The sequence below is a fragment of the Natrix helvetica genome (genome assembly GCF_964273705.1).
Source record: "Natrix helvetica genome assembly, chromosome: 1".
In the NCBI taxonomy this organism is placed as follows: domain Eukaryota; kingdom Metazoa; phylum Chordata; class Lepidosauria; order Squamata; family Natricidae; genus Natrix; species Natrix helvetica.
This window is the reverse complement of record NC_138548.1, coordinates 103460782-103484055: the sequence shown is the minus strand read 5'-3', so window position 1 is coordinate 103484055 and position 23274 is coordinate 103460782. Positions and strand designations below refer to the sequence as shown.

General features: G+C 37.9%; 1 protein-coding gene across 1 annotated transcript in view; it reads left to right on the top strand.

The window, feature by feature from the left end:
• SWAP70 (switching B cell complex subunit SWAP70) overlaps positions 1 to 22931 on the top strand; it is a 38330-nt gene extending 15399 nt beyond the window's left edge. The window contains exons 3-12 of the mRNA XM_081937078.1: positions 4909 to 5082; positions 6101 to 6328; positions 11205 to 11351; positions 12078 to 12186; positions 12867 to 13048; positions 15201 to 15308; positions 15479 to 15645; positions 16683 to 16881; positions 18407 to 18503; positions 20780 to 22931. Of these exons, the coding sequence (XP_081793204.1) occupies positions 4909 to 5082; positions 6101 to 6328; positions 11205 to 11351; positions 12078 to 12186; positions 12867 to 13048; positions 15201 to 15308; positions 15479 to 15645; positions 16683 to 16881; positions 18407 to 18503; positions 20780 to 20889 (1521 nt within the window). The 3' untranslated portion in view covers positions 20890 to 22931. The remainder of the gene's footprint in view (positions 1 to 4908; positions 5083 to 6100; positions 6329 to 11204; positions 11352 to 12077; positions 12187 to 12866; positions 13049 to 15200; positions 15309 to 15478; positions 15646 to 16682; positions 16882 to 18406; positions 18504 to 20779) is intronic.
• The last annotated feature ends 343 nt before the right edge of the window (positions 22932 to 23274 follow it).

The following is a 23274-nucleotide window of genomic DNA, read 5'->3' as shown; positions in this document are numbered from 1 at the left end:
ACTTCTATGAGTTTCTCTGTCTGAAAATTATCAGAATTATCAAATTGGTTCCAGTAACCTCAAATAAGTAGTAGCGTTCTAAACATTTTTGTTGTCTAGACCAGTAAAACATTGTTATAGCTGACTGCATGGGAAAGCATGACTTTTCTTGGATCTCATGCTGCTGTATAAGGACTGCTTGGTAGATGTGATTTTGTATGTGTTTGTGTGTCTTTGCAAAATTTATACAGAGAGTCCTCAACTTATGGCTGTAATGGAGCCTGTCCATTACAGTTGTAAGTCATAACTATTGTAAAGCGGGTCACTCATATGACTCACCTGGTTTTATCTTTCTTGCAGTTGTTAAGCAAATCAGTTGTCTGGTCTGGTTTTGTCAAAAACTGAAAGTAAATGCTGGTTTTCAGCAAAACATAAAACACAGTCATGTATTCCCAAGACGCAGCAAATCTGATATGATTGCTGAGCACCCAAAATGAAATAACAGGACTGCGGGTTGGGGTGGCCATTGGAACGATGGAACCGGGTCATAGGTTTTCCTAGGGAGGACTGTTGTTACTCTGAACAGCTGCTAAGTGAGTGGTCTAAATCAAGAATACTTCTGTGCTGCTTTAGTCATATATTTAAAGCAGTGCTTCTCAAATAGTGGGGCGCGCCCCCCACGGGGGGCGCGAGGCTCCATAAAGGGGGGCGCGAAGGCTCCCTTTCCATCTGGGTGCAAACGAGGAGCCAGGAGCAACAGGTGGGGTCCCGCCACCATGTTCAACAGTTTGCTTTCAAGTGGGCTCAGCCCGTGTGTAAATCTCTTGCAACCCTCGCTTGCTCTGGGGATGAAGAGTAGCGGGCGGCTGCGAGGGGGTGCTCAAAGAGGTCTTTGTGGCCTCGCTCGCGTCTCCTCTGGGCTAACTGGCGGCGAAGGCGGCGAAGGCGGCGGCGAAGGCGGCGGACTGGAGTTTCCCAACAAGGTTGCCTGTCCGACCAGCCCCCACTGGCTCCTGGCTGAGGGAGGAGCTGCCGCTCCGCCTTCTCCGAGCGGGATCTGCGCCCTGCAACTGGCCACGGCGGGCGAGGGGAAGCGGGAGCTGAGGCCGCCTGGTGGGTGCGGACGTCCCTTCACGCTGACCAGCCTCTTGCTCAGGCTACCCTGCAGCCCGCCGGCCGACCAAATGACTGACCTGCAGTCCCAAAGCGAAAGGAAAGCGGTCGGGCGGAGGGGGCGCTCCCTTCTTTTGGCAGCCTCCGTCCGGCGAAGGAAAGGATACTATTTACAGTCATGGGGGGGGGCGCGAAATGTTTTCTTCTTCCTAGGGGGGGCATGACAGAAAATAATTGAGAAGCACTGATTTAAAGCAACCTTTGGGCACATACCAGAGGTGGGTTTCAGCCGGTTCTGACTGGTACGCTCATACTGGTTGAAAGAATTTGGCTTGCCTTCCTGTACCGGAGCTTCCTGGAGGCCTGGAACCGGAACGGTCCCTCCCCTGGCCTGCCCTCCCCTCGCCCACCAGCAGAAGCCTTCTGGGAGGTTTTGGCTGGCGCGTGCGTGGATGGAGGGCAGGGAATCCATGCAGAGGTAGGAAATTGCATGGATTCCCCACCCCCTTCCCCCAAGTTCCACACGGGGCTTTTTAAATAGCCGAACTCTCCTCCTGTCGGTTCCAATTGGGGCGGGGAAAAGAAATCCATCTTTTCCGTCCCTTTCCATGGATCCCCCCCAAATTGGAAACGAGGAGGCTGTCAAAGCAAGGGAGCGTGCCCTGCATGGCTGTTCAAGCAGCAAAAAAAGGAACAGGAGAGGAGTTCCATGCAGGGCTTTTTAAACAGCCGAACTCCCATCCTGTCGTTTCCAATTGAGGGGGGAGAGAAGAAATTCATCTTTTCTGTCCCTCTCCAGGGATCCCCCACCCCAATTGGAAACAGGGCTATCAAAGCAAAGGAGCGTGCCCTGCATGGCTGTTCAAGCAGCAAAAGAAGGAACAGGAGAGGAGTTCCACGTGGGGCTTTTTAAACAACCGAACTCCCCTCCTGTTCCTCAGGCCAGATCGGTAGCGCACGCCAAGCTGTTGCTCCTCCTGCCCCCACTGGTGTTGGCGCTACTCTCGTGAGGGGAAGAGAAAAAAAAAAAGGCTCCCACCATGGAGCGACCCACTCCGCTCCCCCGCCCAGCAGAGCTTTTCCCCCCCGCTCATCTCGGTTCTTCCTTACCCTCCAAAGTGCTGCCCGTGCTTGGCTGCCCTCGCTGTCGCTACGTACGCCCGCTCTGCATGCCCGGCCAAAGGCCTGAGGGGGAGCGAGGGATGGCGGCGCAGGGCGGCGGCTACTGCTCCTGGGCTCACTGTGGGTAGCAGGCAGCGCCCTGAATCGCCCGCCCCCACCACTGCCGCCGCGCCACCTGCCTGCCCACAGAACTGAGGCAGGGAAGAAGATTGAAAGACGTGGAGCCACAGACTCCCCCCTTTCCCCCATCCCACAGCTCGCTTCCTTGGGTGGAACCAGGGCGCGCGCAGGGTGAGTGGAGTTTGCGACCAACTTTAAAGTGAATGGGGCTGTTTGTGACTAAATGGGACAGAGAACATAGAGGAATGCAAGGGAACATGGAAGTAATCTAGTCCAACCCCTTCCCAAGGCAGGGGTCCTTCCTTCTCTTTGAGAGCTGTCAGTGACAGACATGAGAGAAATGGTGTGTGTGTGAATGAGAGAGAGAGAGAGAGAGAGAGAAGGGAAGAATAAGAAAGAGGAAGGGAGGGAGGGGAGAGAGAGAGAGAGAGGGAGAGAACTTATGATCACAATTGAGCCCAAATTTTTGGTTGCTAAGCAAGAGCATTGTTAAGTGAGTTTCACCACATTTTTCAACTTGGCCATGCCCACCCGGTCACACGCCTGCCAAGCCATGCCCACCCCGGTCACATGACCGCCCTCAAAAACAAAACAAGCCACACCTACAGAATAGGTTCTAAAAAAATTTGAAACCCACCACTGGCACATACTTATTCTGTCATATGTAAAGCAGCAAAGTTGAGTGCAGTCACTAAATTTGGTTACAACAATGGTGCAAATGTTAGAATATCTTGACTGGTATGGGATTATAGTTTGCCATCATTATTAACGTGATACTTTTTTAAAAATTAGAGAATATACATACAACACTTTAAAGAACCTTTTTCTTCAAGCTTAAAAAGCTTTTATCCTTTTAAAAATATGTAGCAAAATCTGGAAATAGAATAAGATGTAAATATTTAAACTCCAAAAGGTGAACTTCCTTGTTCTGTATGTCTAATTACAAATAAAATCCCCTGAGCTTTACTTTTTCAATGTTATTTCATCATTTTACTGAAACTCAGTGATTAGGTGAATATAACCAACTTGGAAGCTGGTAATAAATACTACAGGAATCTGATTTCAGGTATGAGGAAGCTGTGGAATCATTTCCCACTTCTCTGAATATCTGATTGTACAAAGTGGGCTTGCACAAAAGTGATTGATTTTAAGAATCTGCCTTCATATTAAGTTGAGAGATTGATCCAAAGTGGAGAGAAGCGGGGAACATAAGAATTAGACTGAGGACTGGGTTACTTCTTCCCAAAAGGCCGCTACTGGTTCACCCGAACTGGAGAGAACCGGCTGAATACCACCTCTGGATCAACCGGATGTATTGGTTATTGATTGAAAAACTTTTTCGTTAAAATGATTGCTTGCTAATCAGTGTTTTAAGAAAACAGAATTTTCTGGGCATACATTCCAAGTATCCCTCTATTGTATTAATATAAATACAGTTTCTTAGGCAATGATATTTTATGGAAAGAATATATTTTACCAATTATCATACACATTTTCCTTACTGATTGCTTGCTTTGACTGAAATCTAGAAAGTTTATTTAGCTGTATTACGAGTACTGGTTCTGGTCTGTTCTTATCCTATCTACGCACAGATCATTCAAGATAATTTTCCTGTGACAACCTTTACACGAAAAACAATAAACTCTTGGTTTAACATGACATTCGTTTTCCTGTCTCACGTGTCTCCTGCAAAACACCTTGACCATACCAATTAGATTTACAAAATACTTTCTCTTGTGCTCTTGATGGCAAATGAATTAATTATCTAGCTCAGTGGGCAAGTCTTAGCTTTCAACAAAATGTGTACTGTTGAACTGAGAGTGAAATGGAGAAATGCCCAGGCTGGCAGTTGAGCAAAAAGAAGCAATGGATAGTATAATATATATTTTTTACAGTCTAGATTTTGAATCTGAAACTTCTAATTAAGAACAAGTTATGTTATAGCAACAAGTATCAAGAAAGTTCATGGTTTTTAAACAATTGCTTCTTAAAGAATATTTATACTTAAGTATAATGTGGCCTTGAGGGTAAAAAGGAAGAAAAATCAGTGATTGCTGTAAAAATGAGTAGCATATAAAGACTGAACAAAGAATTATTATTATTTTGCTAGTATTATCAGTGTAATCAAAAGTAATGTGGTGGCCTAGTGGTAGAAATGCTAATCTTCCACTCGGATGATTAATCCTTAGGTTAGTAGATGTTTCTCTCTCGGGGTGCAAAAAGAAAATATATGTTGCAAACTGCACATAGGCATCAGGAAGGGCATCTGGCCAGTAAATCAGCTACATTCAGTCTCCCCAACTCTTTCTCAAATTAAGGGACTACAGGGTCGTAAAAGAAAAAAAAATTCCGCTGAAATCAAGGAAGCAGATGAAGTGCAGTGTTTAATAGCTGGAGAGGTGGTTTTTGAGAAAGTCTACACAATAGGTATTTTGTTTAGCTTCAGTTGTCTGAGAAAATGCTCCTTTGCTGTTGGTTTAGGAGTGGAATTCACAACATCTTCCCACTGTTGCTGTTGTCATCTGGAGTTTATTGTTGAGTCTTGCACCATACTTTTTATTTTATTTTATTTAGGTTCAAGACAACTTTGACAAAGTTGAATTCTATAAAATGTGCTGGACTCTGTGTGCCAGAAAAAATCTCACAAAAAGTACCTTACTCTTTACTGATGAAGATGCTTTTAAAGTATGGGTCATCTTCAATTTTCTATCTGAAGACAAATATCCATTAATCATCGTGGCAGAAGAGGTATGAAAGGATCAGAATTTTTTTTCTTTGAGCTAAGTAGAATTGATGACTTTTTACAGTATTTTTTTAGATAACAGAATAATTTCTCTCCAATGATTTTTAACAGAAAAAAATTATCCATCAATTCTGTGTATGTTGGTCCATGCAATTATACATATTACTGACACAAGCTCAGTTTTCAGCTGCGACGGCCTCCGGCAACCCTCTGCCAGTGAAAACAGAACTCGGGAGGGTCACATGCGACCCTCTTAAGCTCCACGAATAGAATGCTCCTGTCAAAAAAAGGGCATTCATAGCCTTTAGGAGCCTTGCAGAAAGCGGCCCGTTTTTTGCTCATTTCTGCCCTCCCCAGCCCCCAGGAGCACTCTGCAAAACTCCTAAAGGGTATGCATGGCCATTTTGGTGAAAGGGCGGGGTTTCGGGAGGCAAAGAAATTGCTGTATTTAGTGCATAAGATGCACCCAGATTTTCAGCCTCTTTTTTGAGGGAAAAAAGTATATCTTATACTCCGAAAAATAGGTAGTTTCTGAACACAATGATCTGTTCAAGAATGTAATAATTTATTAGCTTGAAATTGCCTTAAAAACATATTTTTTTAATGTACCGGTAACTTCCAAAGTTAATTCAGCATATGTTTTCTCATGTAGTTTTCACTTTTTCTTATTCTGGCCAATATTTTGGTCATATGAGTGGTACAAGAGAGTCAGTTGCATTCAGTGTTTAATGCACTAGACTGGAAACTAGGAGACGTGAGTTCTAGTCCTGAGGCATCACACCAGATGGGTGACTTTGGGACAGGTAGTCTCTCTTATCCCTCAGAAGGAGGCGATGGCAAACCATTTTCAAAACCATTGCCAAGAAAAATGCAGGGGCATGTTCAGGCAATTGTCAGGAATCAACACTGACTTGAAGGAACAAAAAAAGTGCAGCTGTGCAGTGTGAGAGATTTTAGAGCAATAGTTTTTCCTACACATATTTGTTACATTTATTCAGCTGTTGTGTATCTTTTTCTATACAGATTGAATATTTGCTTAAGAAGCTTACAGAAGCAATGGGATTAGGTTGGCATCAAGAACAGTTTGAACATTATAAGATCAGTTTGGATGCCAATTGGGAAGGTCTTTCTGCTTGGGATCTGATTGAGCTCATTGGAAGTGGTCGGTTTAGCAAAGGGATGGATGGACCAACAGTGTCAATGGGCATTAATGAAGTCTTCAATGAACTTATATTGGACGTATTAAAACAGGTAAGCTCAGCCTACACACAGACAAACTTGAATGAATTATGCAGCATTATTTATGCCTCATAAAATTGTATGGAAACAAGACGTTTTTCATTTAGAAAAACTGTTTGGTGAGTACGTTTTATATGAAGGAAAGATAAAATTCTCAGTATAAAAATAATTGAAATTAATGTAGTTTGAAAATATATTTTTTTTGTCACAAGAAGTTACTTCCTTGTGAGATGGGCACCTATATCAATTAGATGAACAAATAAATTCTCATTATTTTAATCAGCTTCTGCAATTCATAAGAAATTAAGAACCCTGAACTTGAAAACTTTTGCTGTGTTCTTTATGAAATATAAAGTCACCGTCCCTATTGGATAGGTATTCACTGCCAGAAGAGTTTTTGAAATGAAAGTTAGAATTCTAAAAATTCTACATCAGTCTGTATTTAATCTTGGGGCACAAAATGCATCATAGAACTCATATACCAGTAATTCAGTGGCACCATTTTTGACTAACACATTAATAGTTTAACATGGGATTTTTGGCCCACTACCAAATATGGCTCATGGGAGGTAAACATGTCATCTGAATTTTTTAACCCACAGATTATAATTTTCTATAATGGTAGAAATTATAATTGATTATATTAGATATAACCAATATAAACAGGTTTGGCCCCACAACATTCTCAGACTTGTTTACGGCTAAACTAACTTACCCAGAGGTGGGTTGCTACCGGCAAATTTTTTTTTGTGCTCTCTTGCTTCGCTCACGCCAAATCTGCGCTCTGCGCACATGCGCATTTACACCTAAAAAGGTCTGCACATGTGCAGAACGTTAGAAAAGGGGGAAAATTTACATTTCTGCAATGGAGATTGTTCTGCGCATGTGCAGAACCAAAAATCAAGATGGCACTGCCAACAATAGAACTGGCTTGGGTGCGTGGATGGCCGAGTTACTACCTACTCGGCTGAATCAGTCCGAACTGGTAGGAACCCACCTCTGAATTTACCACAAGCAACTAAGTCCTGTAATGTCATGCAAACCACTTACTGAGGATTTGACCAGCCTTACTCCCAAGACCAAAATGATATCCTAGATCAGAGCTGGGCATTTTATGGTCCCTGGGCCACATCCAGCCCTTTGGCTGTCCATGTCCAGCCCATGTGAGGGAAATTAGAAATCAGATCTAAATAAGCACATGGCAGGGTAGACAGAAGAAGCTGAGTCAGATCCCGCTTTGTGCAGTTGCTGTGTGCTCCTTCAGTTGGCTAATGGCAGAAACAAAGCAGTTTTCTGCACATGTGCACTGCTTGCCCCTTGCCTAAAGCAGCCTGAGGAGGTGGTAGTCATCACATGAGGGAACCCGGGCACGGCCATCCTCCTCCCCCCCTCAGTCAAAGTGTAGCCTTATGGGCAAATGGGTAGTTATCAATATCCTGTTTGCCACAATCTAAATAGTAATGTGATGATAAGCATCTTAAAAGCACAGCGAACAAAGTTTTGTAGGACTTAAATTCTACAAAAATGCATACATTTATTTTGCTGTTGTCTGCGGTTTCTCAAATTTGAATATGACACGAAACATGGAGCATATGAGGGCATAAAGAGGAAGCGTAAATCTCAGACGTCCAGGTGCATGGCTAGGAAGGGGGAAGAGTGAGAAAGATTTGCTTAAAACACATGTCAATTGTGGTTTAGTTTTAATGCAACCGAGGCCCCTAAGGATTGCTTGCACATCTGACTCAGTTCTGTCAGGCGATTCACTAATATTCCCCAAATTTCATTTTCTTTGTAAGGCATTGTGATTAATGTCCTTTGAGCACAGCACAAGTTTCTTATCACTGATAAGATCACAGCACTGCATGCAACAAATTGTACATTGCTGCCTGAAGCTCTGATATTTTATGATAAAGCATTTTTTAAAAATGCCTCGTTTGCCTTTCATGAAAGTTTTTAGAAAAGTTGTCACATGTTGCAATTGATCTAAGACATCTAGCTTAAATCTAGTTTTCTTTAAACTTCACTCAGTGCTTTACAGAGATTCAGCAACATTCGTATTGTGCTTTATTTTACGGATAGTATATCCTTATAGTAAAGCATTGAAGAGTTTTTATCTTTAAAAATATGAAGTTGTGTATTTGTTGTGTTTCAGTTGGTGAATTGACACTACAGTTCAGATTTCTAAAAACAGGTAAAAGAGAAAGACACAAGAATTAGTGAGGAAACTGATTTAGTTAAGGTTCATAAATGTTTAACTGAAACTTGTGGATTGCCTAAAATGAATAACTTTCAGAAAGGCAAATAGGATAGACTATGTAGCTGACTGTGATGAACTATGATCATGAAAAGGCAGAGGCTCTCAACTCTTGCTTTAGTTGGGTCTTCTTCAATAAAACTCTTTGTGATGTGTCCGGACATTGAGAAGATCAGAACTGAAAGAGCTTGAGACTAATAGAACAATGGATGTGATATTTATATGTTTGAAATGAATGTAAATATCCAGGACCAGATAAATGACCTAGGATATTAAAGGAATTAATCTAACAAGCTCTCATGCAGTATCATTGAGGTATCCTGAAGGATTTGTGAATTGCCAGGGGCTTGGAAGATAGTAAGCAGTGTTCCCAACTTCAGGAAGGAGAAAAAGGAAGAGTTAGCTGACGGTATCTGGTTTCCCACCCAGAAATTAGGTCCCCATAGTAGATGAGCTTATTTAGTGCGGTGGTTGTCTGTTTATTTAGTTTTGCTATATGCATATAATGTTCCTTTATTTTTCTTTATGTTTAACCAGTGAGGTGGTTATTTTATTGATTTAACATTCAAAGATTTATTAGGATACAAAAATCTATGCATGCATGCACTGTAGAACATGAGATATGTGAAAAATATCTTGGAGTAGTAGAGGTAGTCCTCATTACCAAATGTCTTGTTTAATGGTTGTTCGAAGTTACAGTGGTATAAAACCAGCAGCTTTACCACCTCTCCTTACCACTGTCATAGGACCTTGTGGTCTAGCGATCACCATTTTTGTACTTTCCAAAAGAAATTCTGATATGCAGAATTAATGGAGAATGAGGAAATAAAATTTCAAGTTGCAATTGTGTGATGTCTTGCTTAACAGCTGCAGTGACGCACATAACAAACACATGGGAAGTGACATTATAAGTCTGTCATGGTCACATGGTTTTTCAGTAAGTGACCATGGCATTTATGCGATGGTTTTGCTGGTCCCAAATGGGCTAAGCAAGGACTACCTATAATAGATTGCAAACTGAGTATGAATCAACAGTGCAAGCTGGCTGAAAACAAGAAAATGCAATTTCAGGCTGCACCAATAGAAGCATAATTTTGAAACTCAGGAAGTAATCTTTCTACCCTATTCTATTTATATCTCATCTTGAGTACAATGTCCAGTTCTGATCACCACACTTTAAGGAGGATTTGGGAAAAAAAAACTGGCACATATTTATAGAAAGGGCAATGAAGATGACCAGGGCACTAAAAACTGTAACCTATAAATAGTGATTGGGATAGTTTAACTGCCTTTCTTTGGATATGTGAAAGAATTTCAAATGGAAGACATCTGTTCCAGAACATAGGACATGAAAAAATGAATTTAAGTTACTGGAAGGCGGATTCTGCTTGAATGTTAGGGAAGGAAAAAGCCTCTTAACAATAAGAAGTGTTTGAGAATGGAACTTATTCTGTTCTGGGAACAGAGGATGGAAGAACGGAGGCGAGACATAATAATGTTTAGCTAAATTTTTATTAGTTCTAACAACACGGCTAACAGTGACAGTTCAGCTAACAGCAACAGCTGATTCTCCATCTGACAGCTTCTTTTATAGTCAGCTGTCAGATGGACAGCCAATCAGAACGAATGTCTCTTCCCGCTTGAATAGCGGACCGGAGTGAAGCCTTAATACACAACAGAACTGATTATCCAGGAAGATGGTGGGCTCCCTTTTATCAAATCAGTTCAGGTGGAGGCTGCATGGCCATTTTTTCAGGAATGCTTGAATTTGGATTCCTTTATAGTTAGGCTATTAGATGTGATGCTTAAGTAGCCATTTCCAAATCTGTGATTCTAATGTGAGTTCTCTTTCATATTGCAATGTTTTAAGATAGAAAAATAACCTGGTGGGTATTTATGCTAATAAATTGGTAGGGAAAGATTCAAGGGATGATTCATAGCATATTCAGAGTCTTTGGTGTCTAGTAAATTATTTCATGTTAAATAATAGAAAGATCTATCTTTAAATGTGAATTTCTTTCTGTCTCACACTATATAAATAGTTTACAAAGTGGATAATTTCTAACAGGTATGTACTCTTGTCTTTTAAAATTTTCAACAGGGTTATTTGATACTGAATGATAGAAGATGATAATTTACGCCTTTCAAACACCAATTTTTTTTACATCATGTAATCCAGCGGCTCCTAACCTTTTGGGCACCAGGGACTGGTTCCATGGAGAGAGGTTTTTCAGTGGATGGGATGGGGTGTGATTTCTCAAGCTGCCTGCATCCTGTGGATGGGGCTTCGCTTGTTTGCACAGCCTGGTTTCTGGCATACTGCAGGCAGGTGTCGGTCCATGGACTGGGGGGGTTGGGGAGTAGAGGCTGATGGTCAGCTGTGCTTATTGGAAGAGAGGACTTCCTCTCTATCCATGCAATAAATATCAGTGTGGGTGATTTTTTTTCTCGAAGGATTTACATTTTTTTCTCGTTGAGTTACTCTGATGGTTTTTTCATAAACTGTGCTTGTTAAAAATTATATTTAAATGCCTACAGTAATTGGATTGACAAGTCTGATTAATACCTCTTGAAGAATTTAAACATTCCAAGTTAAAATTATGTAATAAAGTAATTATTTCTTTGTTTTTATAGGGTTATATGTGGAAGAAGGGTCACAAAAGGAAAAACTGGACAGAACGTTGGTTTGTTTTAAAACCAAATGTTATATCTTACTATGTTACTGAAGATTTAAAAGACAAAAGAGGAGACATTGCACTGGATGGCAACTGTACTGCAGAGGTAAAAATATTTTTTTAAAAAACTTTTCTAGATGATGAACATGAAAACAACATAACTTACATAAATTGGATTCAAACTGTGGGATAAATTCTGGAATTTTTATTTTCATGGAGAATACAATGGAGTGCTAACAATAGTATTCATGAAAAGAGGGAAGAATCTTTATTTTTTGAAATGCCCATTCAGGAATCTTTCTTAATTTATGGAATTTTTGTTAACCAGTGAAAAAGAGTAGTATATATAGACTATAGCGCTGGGGTTTTTTTCTCTCTGACATGCCTACAAAAATTTGTACACTTTATTTTAATTTATGCCTGTTTCTGCAAAGGCTATATTAGAAGTGGGACATGTTTTGTAAATATGATTCAGAATAAAGTACTTTCCTTGTGAACAGCATTGATCAATACCATTTTTATCTTTATAGTATGGATGTTCTAAAAATACATATCACTCAAATATTTTCTGTGAATACAATTATCTATGGCACATTTTGTTCCATGAAACTGGGAGAAAAAATTGAATTGCCCCAAATATGCCTTGTTAGCTTGTTTTAGAAAAAAGTGATATAATATTTATTCTTATTTAACTTTTGTGCATGGGGATATTATTTTGAGGATATTTCATATGTTCAGAGGCTCTGAAACTAACAAACAATATTGTGAATGTCAGTTCAATGTCATATTTGTTATGCTTCATAGAAAACTAAATCTAATTTTCCCTTATTAGGCCTTGCCCGACAAAGATGGCAAAAAATGTCTCTTTCTTATAAATAATTCAGAGAAATGTTTTGAGATTAGTGCCTCTGATAAGAAGAAGAAACAGGAGTGGCTTCAAGGTAAACTTTTACCATTTTGCTTGATAGAAGCCAGCTGGGAAAGCTTGTAAATTCTGTTTTTCTATTCACTGCTTAATGGAACCTTCTGTTTGTGTGCCTGTTGTGAAGTCACTTATAAATCTGATTACTAATAAGACAGTAGATGTCCTACTAAGCTTCAGGCCAATGAAGAGGTAGGACAGCCATTTGTCTGAAATGACATAGGCTCTCCTGCCTGAGCAGGGTGTTGGACTAGGAGACCTCCAAGGTCCCTTCCAACTCTTGTTATTCTGAGTTAAATAATTATCTAATTACTATTTCTGTTTCTCTCTTCTTGCCAAATATTTTGGCTCTCTATTATATGTCTGATTGTACATCTGACTGGTTTTATCACAGACTAACCCCCCCTATGCAGTGATTGGGGTGAAAAATGTATTTCATTGTATGGAGAACTAGCATTATTACAAAGTACAAATTATATTTGATATTAACTCTTTTCATTCTGATATTTCACATACTATAATTATCACTATTACATTTGGTATTGATACACTATGGGGTTTTTTGCAAACAAATGTAGCTTTATTTTTAAAATTATTGATGAATGTTAGAAACGGAACAGCATTGTAAGATTGAAAAAGTAATAAAGGTATTTATGGGCTTAAGCTAGAAATATTATTGTGGCTATTCTAATTATTTAGCCATTCAGACAACGGTACATCTGCTGAAAATAAAAAGCCCTTCACCTCATAAAGAGGCACGCCAGAAACGGAAAGAATTACGCCAAAAACTGCAGGCGGAACAAGCAGAACTGGAGAGACAAATGAAAGAGCTCCAAATAGCAAATGAAAATAAACAGAAGGAACTGGAAACTGTCCGAAAGGTAAATCTGAGATTTTGTAACATTCTAGAATGTAGGATTAGTACTTTAGTTGTAAACTGTATTTCTGAGGCCATAGATTTGAGGGGACCCTAGAAGTCATTGTTCTTCTTCTTTTTATTCTTGATTAATGATGTTCTTAAAATTTGTCCTGCTAGATAGTAGGGTCTTTTGATTTTGTTTCAGGCTCACTTAGTTCACGCAAAGAACTGTCAATGTATGATGCCCTGAGGAGGCTGTGCTTCAGGCTGTTCACTGCAGAATCTGACATTGATTAGGACTCTGAGGGATTGACTGGCCCAGGGCCTCGTAGCTGGCTTCTATAGCTAAAACACTAGAACCAGTCTACCCATTATTTGTCCAGTAGCTTAACCAATACACTGTGGTTCATGACTATAGCAATGTATGTATTAACATATGGAAATAAAATAGTCTACTTTCCTAGGAAAATGCCTTGAACACAATTGTCTAAAATCAAGTCTTCAGGGCATCCAGAAAGAAGGACAGGTTGGTGAAGTTCCTTCTTAAGATTACAGCATTGCCACAGGGAATTGGTAATTGCATCATTCTTCTTAAATGTTCCTGGAAATGTTATCTTATGGAAAACTGAGAGGGCAGGAGAAATTATTTGTCCCCACAAAGATTGGGGGTGAATATAGATGTTTTATTGGATTTAAAGAAAGAGTTGTTGGAAGAAAAATGCTATGTACTGAAACCACAAAAGTTCTAGTTTGGAATGATAACAGGGGTGTTTTTCCCAGTAATTTGCACATTGCTTATCTTAGTTATTTTGCAGTCAAGGAGATGTTTCTTGTGTGACGCCAGGCACTCAGTTAAGCTTGAAATAATTTTGCAGACTAAGGAAATGATAAGAGTGTCTGCTTTTTTTCTCCTAATGCTTTCATATGCATGAGTATTTTATGCCTATGAAAGCATACAGTAACTGTCTGTAAATAATAACTAAGATGCCAGCTCTTCATTGGCAGCTTTGATCATTGCAGAATTGTTAGGATATTTCACAGCTAAAATTTGACATATGCACATCTAAAATATCTTTAATGGTGATTGTAGAATGAGATATATTTTTACATCTGAGCACTTTCAATGTAAAATGAAATGAGCATTCAAGCAAAGAATAAATATACCAGAACAGAATATAGCACATAAAACCTATTCTTTATATATTTCAACCAGACTCTCAAGGAAAAGTTCCAGCATTAGTCAAGTAATGAATCCAAGAACACTGAGAGTACTTATGAAATGAGGCAGGAGTATTGTGTCATTCTGAAGTTTTAGAAAAACTTTCTGTCATAGATGCTGAATTTGGGTATTTGACACTGATGGTGGCTTGCTATATTTTTTTAAGCATCATAGCAACTTAACAAAAACAAGAATGAGTTCAAGTTTGTCTTAATCCAAACCTAAAGTTTAATTGTTGATAGAAAAAAAATATCAGTTCAGCCAAGCCAAATTACCTGAGTCATTGAAATGTGCCTTCCTAACAGCAATTTGAGAAAATTAGGAACCAACAGTGGTGCTACTGTAAGCATTAAATGTTACACAAGTGCTTCTTTATACTACTTCCTTGTTTTCGTTTAACTAAACCATTCAGAAACTTCTAATTGGGCGTGACTCAAAATACGTGGTGATTACTTTACTAGAGAAATTTAGTTGCCAAATTCCTCATACTTCTTGTGCAACAATATACTGCCGTTTACTTATTTTGACAGTAAATTTGAGCTAGAAGGAACAGGTTTTGCATGAGTTTTCAGCATTGATTCTGTTATTTTTGGAAATGTTTATCTTATCTCCAGCTCTACAGAAATCTATGTAGAGTTTAATCTTTCACCAACTTTGTATTGTTTATGCACCATTTGAGAGCTGATAGCGATTGATCTTTTCAGAATGTTTTACATGAAGCCTTAGGGGAGAGTTGGAGATCCTTCCCTCCTTACTTTACCCCCTTCTTAATGCACCTCATTCCTTTCTTTTTAATTTTTAATACATACATACATATTTCCCTTTGATAAAATGTTTACTTTTATGAAAAAAATATAAGAAGTATCTTTGTAGATACATACTGAATAGCTGATCTGTACTTTCATGTGTACATTAATTGGAAACAGATGATAATTGTTTTCTTTCTTTGGCCCAGCAACTAGAAGAGGCAGCCGCTCGAGCATCAGAAGAAGAGACAAAACGTCTGCAGACTCAGATGGAATTACAAGATCAATTCAGTCTTGAACTGGAGAGAGAAAAAATGGTACATGTCAGCAAAAGAATGGGATAACCCTGACGTGGTTTCTTTAATGATATATTTACAGCATGGGCATGTTTGGACAAAAAGGAAAAGCTGCAAACTTTCTTCTTCTCTCACATGGAAATAGGCAGCACGGCTTGTCCTGAAGCACTCATTCATTTCTTGTTTTCTAGGTAAGACAGAAAATGGAAGAACAGGTTGCTCAGAAATCATCTGAGCTTGAACAGTACTTACTGAGAGTCAAAGAACTTGAGGAAATGTATAATCAGCTGCAGGAAGCTTTGGAGGATGAGAAACAAGCCCGTCAAGATGAGGAAACTGTCAGGAGACTTCAGTCCAGGTCAGTGTGTAATTTGATAGAATTGGATGCTAAGGCTGGCAGTCATTTATGTTCCAGAGGAAGAATGGCAGAGACTATAGAAACTATAGACTATCCAAGTAACCTAAATATCATTGCAATAGTGGCAAATATCTGTAGTTCGGGTATAGGATGAGGATGAAGTTTTGTTTTCCGAACTTGTGGGTTGGTTTCTGAACATTTTGTTTGGAAACGTTCGGAAACCAACCCACAAACTCGGAGAATGAACTTTCACCCCTAAATATCATTCTTACATTTGAAAAGAGTTCTCTGTCCTTGAATCATTCTGAAGGATTGTTTCCTTCTTTCTGCTTCTCAGCATATTAAGTTCTACAGAGGTGTAAACAAAATATGTCATATGGAGTTGTTTGTAGACCAAAAAGTAAGTTGAAGCAAATGTATGAAGCACATTTAACTGAAGTATGGGTCTTCATTTAACCATGGTTCAAAGTTACAACAGCCTTGGAAAAGGACTTACCACCAATCCTCAAAGTTATGACCATCTTACCTCCTCCATGTTCACATGATCATAATTCAGATGCTTGGCATCAGGCTTCCATTTATGACAGGCACAGGATCATATGGTCACAATTGCGATTTATGAGCTTCCCAAATGACTTCTGACAAGCAAAGTCAATTGGGGAAGCTAATTCAGTTAACTGCCATATGATTTAGTTAACATGATTTGCTTAATGACCATGGCAAACCTCATAAAGTTGGGTCCAGTTGCATAATGACTTGTTTAGCAACCAAAATTCTGGTCCCATCTATGGTCATAGGTCAAGGATTACCTGCAGATGCTAAATGGGGTAATGAAAAAGGAAACCACTTGCCATATGTGTGGGATGCTTTCATTTCTGAATGTGGTATCTTGATGGACTTGAAGCACAAAAACGAGCAATTTCCATGGAACTGTTTTAGGTTATGTTTTCTTAACTATTCAGCTCATGTGGGAAAGGCATACATGTTGTGTCAGTCCTGAATTAATATGCCTCCTTGGTCACTTAATTTTTTTCTAGACTGCTAGAAGAAGAGACAACTAAGAGAGCAGAGTTGGAAAAATGGCATTTGCAGCAGCAACAGGCCATTCAAGTGACTGAGGCAGAAAAGCAAGAGTTGGAAAACCAGAGGAAAATGAAGGAACATGCTCTACAGGTCGCCATGCAGCAGTTGGAAGAATTGGAATTAGAGAGGAAGCAAGCCTTTGAACAATATGAGGTGAGCTAGTGTAACCTTCCTAGGATTATACAAAGTATACGAAGGGACACTTCGCACAATATATTAATATGCCTGAAGCATTCTTCCTTGAAGGGTGAAGGCAATTGCATTCCTCAGAGGGCTCAGTGTGGGTGCTGTAAAGCTTTCCCAAGTCATCGCCATAAGCATGTGTGCACAACAGCTTGTCATCAGTCACCTAAATGTGTTCAGGTGTTGGTAACAGGGCTATCTAAGTCATTTGATTATACCTTCTGTGAGACTCCAGACTGTAGAGTTTCTGACCACTTCACAGAATTGAATCATCTCTTATTGGGCATTTTTTTTGTACTGTATAATTAATAATAATAATAATAATAATAATAATAATAATAATAATAATAATAATAATAATAATAATAATAAAAAATCGCGCAGACTGACTATAAAATGCGGCACGATTCAGTGGCACAAGTGATCCACTGGAATTTGTGCAAAAATTATAACATTAAAACAGCAACAAACTGGTGGGAACATAAGCCTGAAAAAGTCATCGAGGGTCAGATGGTCAAGATCTTGTGGGATTTTTGCATACAAACGGATAAAATACTGGCGCATAATACACCAGACATCACACTGGTCGAGAAAAGTAAGGTTACAATCATAGACATCGCAATACCAGGTGATAGCAGGGTCGCCGAGAAGGAATATGAAAAAATCGCAAAATACCAGGACTTAAAAATTGAAATTCAATGATTATGGCACAAACCAGCAGTGGTAATTCCAGTGATAATCGGCACACTGGGTGCTATTCCAAAAGCACTGGAATTACATTTAAAACAGTTAAAAATTGACAAAATCACCATCAGTCAAATGCAAAAGGCCGCACTGCTTGGATCCGCACACATATTACGAAAATACGTTACGACGTCCTAGGCCCCTGGGTGGGGCCCGACTAGTAATTAATGCCAAATCCAGCAAAACAACTGGCCGCTGTGATACAATTCTGTTGATGCAATAATAATAATAATAATAATAATAATAATAATAATAATAATAATAATAATAATAATAATAATAATAATAATAATAATAATAATAGATATTAACTGAAAATTATCTATAGAGAATTACCAGGATAAAATATTGTACCAGTTTGGTACAATAATAAAATGAGCAGAGATGGATCAAAGATAATTGTAACTCAAAGCCATATCAGGGATAGATTTAGGAAGTTGATAAAATTTGGAAAAGTTATCGTAGCTATGAAAGCATGCCTATAGGGATATACAATAAAGTTATGTCCTAGTAATTGATGGGTAACTTAGCAGCAGCTAAGATTGGCTTTGGGCACTGTGAATACATGCTTTACAAATGTTTGCAATTGTGTAGTCCTTCATGTGCTGACCTTATCTGATCCCTGCTTACACCCAGGTAAAAACTTAAAAGTCCAGCTTTTTGTAATCTTGTGGAATCTTTTTGTGCTGTTTTGAGAATCTCTGTTGAAAAAAAATATTTCTGTATAATGTTGGTGTTAATTCTGTTTCAGGAGGTAAAGAAGAAATTGGAAGTAGCAGCAAGCAAAACTAAAAGTTGGAAAGATAGAGTAGCTCATCATGAGGGATTAATTCGATTAATTGAACCAGGTAGGAAACAACCCTTTATTTTGTGAATCAGCACTCATACTGTTATTTTTATCTTAAATAACCCATTATGGTTTCCAAGAAGTCTGAATATTACTGAGTCAGCCTAGGCAGCACTTCCCATTTAGTGTGTGCTATTGTCTGGAGAAACGTAGCTGAACCAAATTCCGAATAGAAGAAAGGAAGTCAATTCAAACACTGCCAGCTGAGATTTTTAGGTGCCTTCAAGTCATATTTCCCATTAGCCTCATCATGACATAAAGCTGTTAGCCTTTGCTCTTGAAGTTTATTTACAACATTTATGTTATTTTGATTATTCTGTCCTTATTTATTATTATTCAATTATAAGTGCTCTATAAGAGATGCATTTATGTTGCATCCAGGATAGAATCTTCTATATACAGTATATACAAAAGCCAAGTACCACTCACTTAATCACGAAATAGCCAGAACTGCAAAGTCTACAAACTTGAAATTTGGCACATATATTCCTCTTGGCTTCTAGGTGCTCAGTAAGAAAGGATTTTTCAAAATGACCATCAGATCATTAGTATTTCTTATACAGTAATTAACACACTCTTATGTTAAGGAGTTCTACTCCCCTTCCCCACCTGAAAGGAACTCTGTTCCAACTGCCATTTGCCTTATATTAGCACACTCTGATGCTAAGAAGTTAGACATTCTACTCTCCCTCCCCACCTGAAAAGAACTCTGTTCCAACTGCCAGTTGCCTCACATTCCGTTACCTCAGTTCAAACTGGCAGATGTTCCACTCTTTCATTCAGGAGTGGTCAGAGGCTCCTTACGGTACTAAATGTCGGTACCTCACCAAAATGTCTATGCCTTCCACCTATGGAACTACTCTGGACCCAAGGCGGTGGGGCTGATATTCTCTTATGTGTTTCAATCATTGACTACCACTGAGTCAACTGATTGTGAGTCAAATTTCTCTTGCATAGCCCTATCACATAGTTTGGTCATGAAGCATGGATATACAGCTAGTAATGTATATAGGTCTATCACCTATACCCTTTATTGGAGCTGAACCTCTGAAGGATATTTCTTATGGTTTATCTTGAAAGAACAATGAAGTTCAGTTTCAGGTTTTTAATGGAATTCAACCAAGCAAACGTGAGTTAATCAACCACCGAGTTAATCTACCGTATAAAGAGTATAAGCTCTTGATTCAACAGGAAATTTTCAGTCAAGTGAATTGTGTTATTGTTGATGGCATTAAAATGCAATGTGAACATTATTGTCTAATTATAATTTATCAGAAAAGATAATGAAATGCTGTTCAGAGCAGCTTTGCTATGTCATTATTACTAAATGTTTTAGTAGTTGTTTTAAATTTAAATTAAACATTGTATTGAGTGCGATTTATCATAACATAGAAAACTGATCAATAAAATATATTTTTATATCCAGAAGATAGCTTAAATCAATTTAGATATGTCACTTGTATGTATTTTTGCATCCAACATGATTGATGGGTTCCCAAGTGGCCTCAGTGGTACCAACTAGCTAACTTTACCAATGTCTTAACAACCATTCTTCCTGAGCAAGATAGTCAAGCTACATTTTAAAAACTATTTGATTAAACTATTGTAATGATTTCTATATGAGTATCTCTGAAGGTTTCTTGGAACCTTCACTTGATGCAGATAACACCATTAAGATTTAACCTGTGTAGTCAGACTTTGAGTCTATATATTTAATGTCCAATTGAAGCTGTTAGTTTTGCTTGCAGAGCCCTAAATGACATGGATCTCCAAATATGAAGGCTTCTCTGTCCCTATTGTGTCACAGGAACTTTAGAAGGAAGTGATCTCAGTTAAACTTTATTAAGAAAAGTGCATTATACAGTAAAGGAGAGAGAGCAGTCAAGATAGACAGACTTATTTTGATGTTTTTTTTAATTTTAATTCTTAAACTTCCATAGTAATAAAATTGGTAGCGGCATTATGATATTTTTGGTACCAAGTCCAAACATATTAATTTGAAAAGTCAGGTTCGGCTAAACCATTTTATTAATATTATTTGGTTTATTTATAATATATTCATTTTATTAGTTTATTTCAAACCATCTTGTTATACATAAGGATCAAAGATATTTTAAAAATATTTTTATTTAAATGCTTTTGATTGGGCACATTTTTAATATATTTCCCCCAGCTATATTCTCAAATGACTAATCATAAAGCAATGTTTGAACTAGATTTTAACACATGTATTAAATTAGGTTTAAATTACTAAATCTAAACTATTATGTCTTATAGGTTCCAAGAATTCCTATTTGATCACTAACTGGGGGCCGGCGGCCTTCACTGAAGCTGAACTTGAGCAAAGAGAGAAGAGTTGGAAAGGGAAAAGGGACACTTCTGATTAGGAAATGTGGCTGAAATACAACTGAGGGCCATACAGAGCAGAAATCTGATAATTAAATAATCAATTTATTGCATATACTGCATGCTAGTCAAGATACTTAAAGAATTTGAATACAAAATACAAATTCTACCGCACAACATGAATTATAACAGAATTTCTGAGAGAGCTAAATTAATGTTTACATAAACTGAATAATTGTGTGCAGTTTATAAAAATCTAAATGCTGTAATTTGAAGTGTGTTCTTTTTAAATTTGGAATTGGACAAGTTGAATGAGCTAGAACATATTGTTAACATATTGTTTCTAACAATAGAAAACTATGAACGTACCCATCTACTTTTATACCTGGGGCAATAAAAGTTTATGTGAACAGTAGGAAGATTGTTATCTTTGGTAAATCCAGGCCAAAGATACACGGAGAAACAACAATTTGATCCAATATGTCAGGATATTAGCGGTGCACTGAATTAGTGTGTGACTGAAATACTTTCCCCATATAAATACAGAATATATTCTCAAGTAGTAATTTTCAAATCTTAATAATCTTGTAGTTTGAAAGGGAGAAAAAGAAAGCATAATTGAACACCTCACAGCTTTCTTTGATTTTTTTTATCATTACACTAATAGCCTGAAGACAACAGATAGCTGAATATCATTTTTGATTTTGTTGAGAGATGTTTAGGATCTTGATCCAAAAATATATGGTCTAATCTTGACTATATGAACATATTTCTTCTGTGAAAATATGCACAGGGTTATCCATAGGGTCAACTAATTGATTACAACTAATTCAAATTAATAATCTATCCTCGTTCACTAAATTTCCTTGATTTTGTATGTAGTCCAAATGCAACTAATAATTGCTAAATTATTCTGCAGGTAAATGTAGCATTAATATATTATACTTAAAAGTAATGAAGTTTATAATAATATCAGTAGATTCTCTGTAGCTCAACTATTGCTGAAGTAGAATATTACTTTGAAAAAGATCAGCTAATCAATTGTGGAAGTCATTAGGAGAATCATGCAAATGCTGTCAAATAAGTGCCCATTCATTTAATTAAAAATGATTTATAAGTTGAGTTGAAATTAGGGATATGTGCAGCATCAATAATGCTGACTGAGTTGGAAACTTCAAAAATTGGGCCTTTTTAAGAAAAGAAGCTAGATAGGTAGGCAAAACTCATCTCAAACATCATCTTCCCAGGAGGAAGTTATCTTGGATTATTTGTTTTTAAACTGTGTTGTGCTTTTATTAATGAGATTTGGGGGGGGGGTGTAAAAAATTGTGTCTAGAAAGGCAAGATATAAAATAGTGAAATAACTTTCAAAATAAGAAATGAACAACTATTGATGGATTACAACAGTGTTAGCTTCTTTGTGTAGTTTCTTTTTTTAGGAGTGATATTGTATCATGGAACTGCCTTGACTATGATCACTGAAGCAAAGATACCACCACATATCAAAGGAAAAACTATTGGCTTAGCTTTGGGGTCTCCACAAAGAATGGAAATAGGCCACTTAACATTGAATGGAAATAATTTTGTATATGCAAAATAGCCTATCAGAATTGGCATCTGAAAGTTGGACTGTTTTATGGAGCTACATGGGAGGCATCATTGAAGGTCATCGAAGTGGAGCATCAAATTGAGGCTTTGCACAAATCTTCATTTTTATTTTGTTGTGTTTTTCTAATTGAAAAGTGTTTATAAAATGTTCAACCTGTTTAATGAGTATTATAGTGTAATACTAACTTTTCTTAAATGTGTAGTTACTGTACAGTAATCATGACTTTTTATGCTGTTGATATATAAACATTCTAGTTGGATAGGAACCAATAATACTGTACTAGGAGTGTTGTATTCTGGTACATCCTGAGAAACCAGTTGAGATATATTTATAATATGAAAACTACCAAATCATTATTGTTAATTTACATTAGTTAAGCTACTTGTTGTGCTAATTACGGTTGGACCAAATTAAGAAACTGCCAGTTTTTTGTTTTTGCTTTAGTATTTGTTAAAATAAATAAGAACAACTTTAGTATGTGCATATTTATTCCATCTTATGTTTGACTTTCAGTTGGATAGATTATTAAATGCAAATGTAAATATTTTCCCCCTGTTACAGCCACACTTTCTCTTTCTTTATGATACTTAATATTCTTGTAGAAAAGGGATGCCTGACAGCATAGGCTAATATTCAGCAGGAAAATATTTATTTTTGATGGCGCCTTTCTCTACAGCTTTTGGTAAAAGTAAGCTGTATGATATATTAAGCTACTATAGAATTTAACACCTCCCCTTTCTTGCTTAAATCCCTGCCAAATATCCTCTTAACAGGAAACACCCCCCCCCCAAAAAAAAAACAAGGGGGAAAATCAGCT